Below are 8885 nucleotides of genomic sequence, written 5' to 3' on the forward strand. Positions count from 1 at the left end.
AATGCTTTTAAGTTAAATGGCCCCACCCCTCCAGTTGCTGACCTGAGATCTATTCCTTTTGACTGTGTTGGCAGCTCTGAAAACTTCTTACTTTTAAGTACTGATGCTTTTTTATTGTTTGCTTTTAAATTGTGCCTGTTTTCAGCTGCAGACATTCCTCAGTGGCAGCCAGAACTTTCTAAGGAAGAATTAACCGAGAAGCTCAACACTTCATCAAAGAGCGTTGAACATCTGAGTTGTCTCCTGCATGAAACGGAGGCAACCAATGCCATGCTGATGGAGCAAATAACAGTAGGTTTTTTCACATCTGAATTGAATTTTTCTGTAGAAAGTTTATTGGTAGCTGTAAAATGTGGAAGCCTGCCCTATCTAAATATCTAGTAGTAAAGCTACATGGCAAAAGTGTTGGTCACACTAGCTGGTTTACATACTATGTTGTTGAAATACCGATATTAAACTGTCTAGAAGTTGATATCCTAAATTATTATTTAAGTTGGTATTTCAGGTTCATTGGAAAGTAGACTGTGTTCATTAAATGGTCTGCCTCAACTGTCATAAGAAAAAATATATCTTTGTACCGTATTAGCCAGTGGATATGAAATGTAAATATTGAGAGTCCTCAGTAGTTGATACCTTTTTTAATGGCTAACAAAAAATGATGACAGATTTGCAAGCTTTCGGGACTGCTAGGTCCCTTCATCAGGCATGGTATAACACAATACACAGCAAGCACAGATATTGTGTTATACCATGCCTGATGAAGGGACCTAGCAGTCCCAAAAGCTTGCAAATCTGTCATCACTTTTTGATAGCCATTAAAGAGGACTTCTCACCATCTGGGGCACATGCGATGTAATACACTGCTAGAAAGCCAACAGTGCACTGAAATCAGCGCACTATCAGCTTTACCGTTCTGTGTCCCCGATGAAGAGCTATTGGTGCCGGTACCATGGCTCTTTACCATCAGAAGGGCGTTTCTGATAGTCAGTCAGGAACGCCCTCCCTCACAGCAGTGTCTATTGCGCTGTACTGTGAGAGTGGTGAGGAACGCCTCCTCCCCTCCTGATAGTACGTGTCCATCGCTGGGTGGTAAGCAACGACTCCCCTCACAGTATAGCGCTATAGACACTGCTGTGAGAAAGGGGCGTCTTCTGACTGTGAAGAGCTACGGTAACGGCACAGATTGCTCTTCCCTGAACGGGGGCACAGAACGCACTGTTGGCTTTCTAGTGTTGTATTAAACCGCATGTGCCCCAGATGGTGAAAGGTCCTCTTTAACAAAGGTATCAACTACTGAGGACTCTCAATCTTTACATTTCAACTATCATAGTGAAAATTCCACCATTCAGAGCACCCATTATGTTGTGAAAACTTGATCTCCTGTCCAGGTATACAATTACTTTGAATGGATGGCATGTAGTACTACATTGCAATGTTGGTGCAGCAGAAATGTATAGCAAACCATGACCCTGGTAATAGTAGCAGTCTGCCTCTCTGCAGATGGTTCCAAATCAGGTGATATTCTGAAACAAGGTGGTTGTTTTTTTTTTGTCCTTTAATACATTTATACCAATTCCATTCCAAATTTTATTGTCATAGCTCCTCAAGAATGAAATCCGGCGTCTAGAAAGGAATCAGGAAAGAGAAAAATCTGTTGCAAATTTGGAGTATCTCAAGAACGTCCTACTACAATTCATTTTTCTCAAAGCGGGCAGTGAAAGGCAGCGTCTTCTTCCAGTCATCGATACAATGTTGCAACTGAGTCCAGAAGAGAAAGGAAAATTGTTTGCCATTGCTCAGGGTAGGACAGTAGTGTGATAACAATCGTAAATTTTACGAGTGGTGTAGGATATGTGGGGGGCAGGAAAGATTTGTAAATAGAAGTCTAAGTTCAACTCTGCGTCACAGTCTCCGTTTCCTCCGAATCTGCCGCAGAAATCAGTGGAGAGAGAAGTCCGCAGGTAACCGCGGCTTTTTAGTGGTCTTGCTCTTCGTAGTTTGGGTCCCCCAGCAGACTTGAATGACGCAGAGCTGTGCGCAGATGGGAAGTTAGGCTTGGCTTCCTATTTATTTATTTTTTTAATGCAAATTATGTAATATTTGTAAAAATGGTGAGTGAGACAACTTATGAATTTTACACACATTTCTCTTTTATGTTATTGGAGTGCAGGAATATAAAATCCTGCATATCTTATGAAATTTGGTGCATTTTGAAACTTGCTCTACCTTCTTGCAGGCAGTGCATCCTAGTCTTTGCCACATTTTGTGTAACTTGGAAACATTTGTAACTTGGCACATGCTTTATAAATTTCCAAAATATTTATGGGCTTCTGTCCTTATTTCCTCCAGTCACAAATGTGTGGTTAGTAATTTTATTGTAATACTCTTCTCTTTTCTTTTTTTTTTTGTGTCCTTTAGGCGAAGAAGAGACTGCAGCGCGTCCAGCTGGATGGGCTTCTTATCTTCATAGCTGGTCAGGGCTTCGGTAGTTCTAATGTTCTATACTTTCCGTATTTGCACTACCAATTTTTACTCCTTATGTCTTTATTTTCTTAAGTCTTTGTGAAACTGGAACCTAAATGTCTATACAAACTGTAAAAAAAACAGAGTGCCTGTTTAACTATCAGGTGGCAGTATTTAAGGAGAAGTCAATCTGCACAGCACACTTTCTTACAACTGTTTACTGTATAGTCTTTAATTTATATGATGTTTTAATGTTTTTCCTGGATGGCATTTCTCTTCCTTTGCCATGGCCAAAAAAAAACAATATGTACAAAAAAAAAAATGCATTTGCAGATTTTTTTTTTATTACTTCAATATTTCTAAAGCAACTGAGAAGGAATGTATTTTATTCTATGGCATTATGTTACTCTGCCTATTTTGAGGTAAACCAAAGAATGTATATGAATCAGATATGTATCTTTATAAAGTGATCTAAGGATAGGGATTGAATTTATAAATTAAAGAGAAGGAATTAGGGTTGGGATTCTAAACACAGCATTGTGTCCGATGGAAGCAGATTCTTGGGGAGGTTCTTGGCAATGATTTGTAGCCTGGTTTAGAAAATATTTACCATTAATTACAATGTTTTTACTTCTGTTCTCTACATATATTCTTTGTTTGTATGTGAATCACTCCAGCTATTTTGTTGTAAGCTTTGATACTGCTGATTGTCTAGTCTGAAGGTATGTCTAGTGTTGGTACAAAGTGATCTTTTAGCAGATTATGTAGATATTTTACTGACCACCTTATTCGGTTTATTTATTCTGTCTTATGTCTGTGTGGTTATTTTAAAAAAAACACACACACACAACAAAGCACCTTTCTCTATTCACTATAATCACAAACCTATATAGTAGTTTACTTTAACTGGTATTCATGTCACTGAGCAACATGAAGAAATTGCCGTATGCTCGAGTTCTCCAGTTTATAGGTACTTTATTCACAATATTTAGGGAACTGTATGAGCAGAATTTCTTCAAATTGGTTATCCAGCGATAAACCTTTATTACTTATCCACAGGATAAATGATGACTGGAATACTCCACTTATCTAAACAAAAAGGTACCCAAGCCCCCAGTCATGCAGTGAGGAGATGTTTCAATGTAGCAGTGGTCATGCACCCTATTTTCTCCATCATTTAAAGGGAACTAGTCAATGCGATTTGACACCCTAAACCACCCACAGGTGCTCATGTGTCTGTGGCTTAACGTTCAAAGTCACCCTGTTTCAAAGCCATGCGTGCCCGCAATAAAAATAAAAAAGCTTTATACGCACCCTGTTACTGTACTTCCTGTGCCAGCACAGTTCTTCACTGAAGCCAGAGTAGTCGACCTCAGTGCACATGCGCCATACCTTGGGCAGTGAAGCTGGGGGTACGTTCTCTGCTTCAGTGAAGAACTGTGCAGGTCAGGTCCTGGGAGCACCAGAGAGGAGTCTGATGAATCTCATGGGACTCATCTCTAAGTATAAAGGATTTAAAAAAAAAAAAAAAAAAAAAAAAATAATATAAATACAGCAACAGGGTAATTTCAGACACAGTTTCCTTGTTCTATTAGGATTTGGGGTAACTTAGTGTCCCACATCAACATGATAGGTTCTCTTTAACCCCTTGATAATTCTTAATCTATCCTGCACAGAGTTTGTGAAAAGTACATTACAGTTTACCCTAAGTAGGATACGCTCAGTGAAACTGCAGAGGGAGCAATCCCTTTAAACGGCTCTATCTCTAGAACTGTCAGTATGTAGTCTGCTTCGTAATAGGAACTTGAGGCTACCACCAGAATTTTGACGTTTGCCTAGCTGTCCATTTCAATTGTTATGATTCTCCTAACAGCTGTATATTAGAAGCTGTTCATTATTAAATTTTTGCAATATTTTATGAAAACTCCCATAATAAACTAGAGGTTTTCTGTAAGAAGAGAGCATGAAGCTGCTTGCATGTATAAAAGTTATCCTGTTGGTGACTTCTGCTGCCGATTCTGGGAGCATCTTATGATTCAGACAGAGAAACTGGTCTCTATATTTGTTAATATAATTTGGAGCCGAGCGTTTGTGTGTAAAAGGTGAGAAAAACGTGATAGGACTCCTACATAGAGGGTGAGAGAGTCCTAACTATTCCGCCCACACAGTAATTGACAGTTTTCCGTGTATCAGAAGGCTGTCATTCACTGTGAGTGGGGTAAGCAGGATCCCTGTCGAAACTCACTTTACTTCAAATAATACAGAAGTTAAATGTCATACAGATCAGCTGTTCTCCTTCTGTTACACAAAGAACAGAGAATAATAGGGCAGCAACAATGACCTGACGGGTTTGCTTTTATGTTAGAGCTGGGTAGATCCATGCAGATAGTCATATGTAATTTACCTCCTTTGTCTTAGTAAATGTGAAATATAATGTATTTAGCTGCTGAAAGGGTACAATTAAAGTGGGGCTTCTATTTATTTCTAAAACGCAAAGCTTGCGTATTTTATCATACATTTCTTCAGTCTCAGGATTTGAGTTATTACAGTCTGATGCATTTTCTTTGCCATTGAAAAATCCAAGTATCCAAAATGTCATTGCTGATGTAGCAAAAGTGTGTGTTTACACTGCCTATTTTTTTTTGCTCTTACAGAAGACCACCACCTTCTCAACAAGGTACAGATTATTTTGTGCAGTTCTACTCCCATGTAACATTTGTAGCAGAGCTAAACTGCTACAGAATGAGATCACATTATAAAAGAAAACAAAAAGCAATGAAAAGTCATTGCGAAAACATTTTTCAATGACTTTTTTCATTGTTTTGTATTTTCTCCTGCAGCAGTTTAATCAAGTTCGGGGGAACTGTTACATCTGTATATCCAGAATTTGTGGCCATGATAATGTGGGAGATTGACTGACTGCAATTTTACAGGCATGCATAAATTGAAGAATCTTTTTATTTTTTTTTCCTATTGGAAGGCTTTTTTTTATCAATTTTTTTTTAGTTTAGTCTGGGTATGATGAAAAATTTAAAATTGCTTACAGAAATTACAAAATGCATTGTTTTCAGAAAGATTTATGCTGGATTAAAAGCATTGTCCTGGCATGTAATTTTTTTTCAAAGAAAGTTTTTGCAGTCTCACACTTTCATGTTTGCCCTGTCTCTGCATCCCTGAGGTGTTCAAGATTTACAGAGACAGACAAACATGGCTGCTCTATGCTGTTTCTGTAGCTACTATATATAAATAGGAGTTATGCAAACAGCATAGTACAGCAAGTTACGGTACTTTGTTTCTGTAACTGTGTTAAAGGGTTTTTCTGAGATAAATGTTTATTTTATATGAGGCTGTAGAAGGTGACATTTTTTTTCCCCAAGTGCTCCAGTTTCTCCCAGTGTGGTTTGGTCCTTCTGCTCCAGTGTCTTGTATTGGCAGACATGACTGCTGAGGCCAATCAGCTGACTCAGGAAAGGACACTGGATGTCATGAATTTGCTGTAGCAGTAGGACAGGACCACACTGGGGACAGGTGAGTGTGGGTTTTTTTTTTAAAAAAAAGAAAAAAATTCACCTCCGGTCTCCTGTAAAATAAACCTTTATTCCCAGACAACCCTTATAAGGAACTGTACTATGATGTTTCTGTAACTCCTATTTACCACTATAAGAGTTATAGAAACTGAATTCAGCTGTTCCTGCAACTGTCAGCCAGCTGGTCTGGAGAAGGAGTCGTTTATTTCCATATTGGGCATGTATAGCCAACATGGGAATACCCCCTTAGGCACACATAGCAAAATTTATGGGTTAAATAACTAAAATGCTGTGGGTCAACTTGCATTGTAGCCTTTTTCATGCAGCATGTGGATGGGATTTTTTGAATCCCATGCATTATGCTGAAAATGTAATTTCACTGAGGCTACTCCCGGGGGTTACCCTGTGTGTGTCCCTGGCCTTAAACTCCTCTTACATCACTACCTAGTTTCCGGACAGTTTTTATATCCTGGTCTCTATTTATGAAATCCTGACATGTAAAGGTGATCAGACACCAGATAAGTGAACCGCTGTACTGTATGTGGTAAGTCACTGCTGCCATCTTAGTTTGTGGGACATCACTGGAGGCCAGGATACAGAGACTGGTGGGTGAACCACAGCAACAGGAGACTGGTAAGCTATTACTACTTCTATTAATTTACCAATTTTGTGAATGAATTTTATATGGCTAGACAACCTTTGTAGGAATGCTTTCTAACTTGTAACTATGAAATGTATTGTACAGGCATTCTAATATTGCTTCTTGCTAGGTATAACAGTTTTTCTGTAGGCTAGCTTTCAAAATATAATCCAAACCATGTTGGCGGCATGGAAATATTGTATGCATGCTGAGGAGGATATACTGGATATTTTATCAGTCTTTGTTTTTTCATTCAGATTATGACAGCATTTGAAATTCATACACCGACCAGTGTCTCTATCTTTGGTCTTGATATCCAATATTCCACCACAGTGGTTAGCCGCTGAAACCCGCAGACTCCATAGACTATAAAGGGGCCTGCTGGGTTTCCACCCAAAAAGGGCAGAAAAATATGGAGAGAAAAGTCTTGCTTGCAGGACTTTTCTCTCCACATCTTTAAAGGAGGTAGGGGACGAAATCCCAAAACAAAGACAGGGTGCAGGTGTGAATCTAGCCTAAGTCAACATTTACAACAGGAAACTGTAAATGATGACAAATCTGCTGGGGCTGATGGCCTTGGCTATGCCCAGGACCGCTTTTGAGGAAGGAACAAGGATGATCTAAAAAGAAAATGCCATTTATGTGAAAAAGTTTTATGCAAATAGAATGTAAAAAGTCACAAATTTCTGGATTGTGAGTTTTACGATAAAAAAAAATAGACATCCATTTAGTTTGGCTTAGTGAGAGACCCTCTGAAGTAAAGTATGATCTGCTGACCTTAAAGCTGCTATCAATCAGTTTTCAAGATCTTTTTGTTTATGTACGAAGTAGGAATATAAAAAAAAAACAAAAAAAACGCAGCCGTAAAAAGTTTTTAAAAAAATGCTTGTATTTGTGGGTGCATACCCTTGTTGAATGTGGCTAGGCTTGGGATCCTGAGTTTTCATTTTGGAAATGCATACATTTCTAGAATACCTGTGACACCAGCTTAAAGCTATGAAAACTGTGAATAAAACTTGCAATTCCTGCACAATGTAATATCTCTTCTAATAAAGACATTTTGATTTCTCAACAATTGTTCACTGTCATTCTTATGCTTTATAAGTTCATATCCATCTGCTTATTCCATGAGACCGAAGGAGGGTCACTTCAGATTATGTCTCTGGCATTATAAAACCCTTATCCCGACTGCTTTCAGCTTGTAGAACAGGGATATTGGTGGCATATGACTGAATCTGAAGTACATCTACCCCCGAGCTTTAGTTCTTATGAGTTACACAGGAGCCAACCTGCCCATACACAGAAGGAGTGTGAGGATTTTTTGGTGGCAATAAACAGGATAGAATAAGACATAAACTGGATTTCACCACAGGATTTCATGAAAAGAAGTTAAAATCTGTCATTGCAGTGTAATATAAAACTTATTAATGTCACAAACGCTGGCAGAAAAACAAAAGTTGTTTGAACATTTAGGTAAGCTTCAAGCTATTAGGTATAGGCTTCCATACATGATGTCCTTTTCACGTTTTTTTTTTCTGCTGCTAATAAACACATTATGGTTAAAACACCGTTTTACATTTGTGTCTCAAGCATGGGTGTGTACAATAAAGAGTAGTCTGTTTCCCCTTCCTCCTCCCCTAACCAAAACTGATAAAGTTCTGCCAGGAGTAACTATACAGTTGCAAACAAATAGCTGAGAAAATCCCAAGTGACCATAATATAGGAGATCCAGGAACCTTGAAAAGGAACACTTTCAAAAGAAAAAAGGATGGCCCCCTACACTCACTCTCGTTCCATCTTGCCCTTATCTGACGGACTTCCTTGGTAACAAAATTGTGAACATGAAATTAGCTAGAAAGGAGACTTTTAGTGGCAGGAACTTTAGAGAGGTTTTTCAGGAAACTTATGAGGACCCTCCTCCTGACAGTACTCTGTGGAGGAGTACTATTAGGAGGGGGGGAGGCGTTCCTCATAGTTCAGCGTCATGACTGGGCGGTAAAGAACACCCCCTCAGACAGTACAGGGCTATGGACAGTACTGTCAGGAGAGGTGTTCCTCACAGCCCAGCTAGACTGTCAAGAATACCCTTCTGACAGTGAAGAGATATCGGTAACTGCACCAATAACTCTTTCCCCGGGGCACATAACTGGAAAGCTGACAGTGCGCTGAATTCAGCGCCATGTTGGCTTTCTACCGGTATATAAAACCGCAAGTGTCCGAGGATATGAGAGGTCCTCTTTAAGAGAGGAATCGGC

General features: G+C 39.1%; 1 protein-coding gene across 1 annotated transcript in view; it reads left to right on the top strand.

The window, feature by feature from the left end:
• Positions 1–7705, top strand: part of GCC2 (GRIP and coiled-coil domain containing 2) — a 47664-nt gene extending 39959 nt beyond the window's left edge. Inside the window, exons 21-23 of the mRNA XM_075265101.1 lie at positions 146–291; positions 1600–1801; positions 2419–7705. Coding sequence (XP_075121202.1) covers positions 146–291; positions 1600–1801; positions 2419–2489 — 419 coding nt within the window. The 3' untranslated portion in view covers positions 2490–7705. The remainder of the gene's footprint in view (positions 1–145; positions 292–1599; positions 1802–2418) is intronic.
• The last annotated feature ends 1180 nt before the right edge of the window (positions 7706–8885 follow it).

The sequence above is a fragment of the Leptodactylus fuscus genome, chromosome 2 (genome assembly GCF_031893055.1).
Source record: "Leptodactylus fuscus isolate aLepFus1 chromosome 2, aLepFus1.hap2, whole genome shotgun sequence".
Lineage (NCBI taxonomy): Eukaryota > Metazoa > Chordata > Amphibia > Anura > Leptodactylidae > Leptodactylus > Leptodactylus fuscus.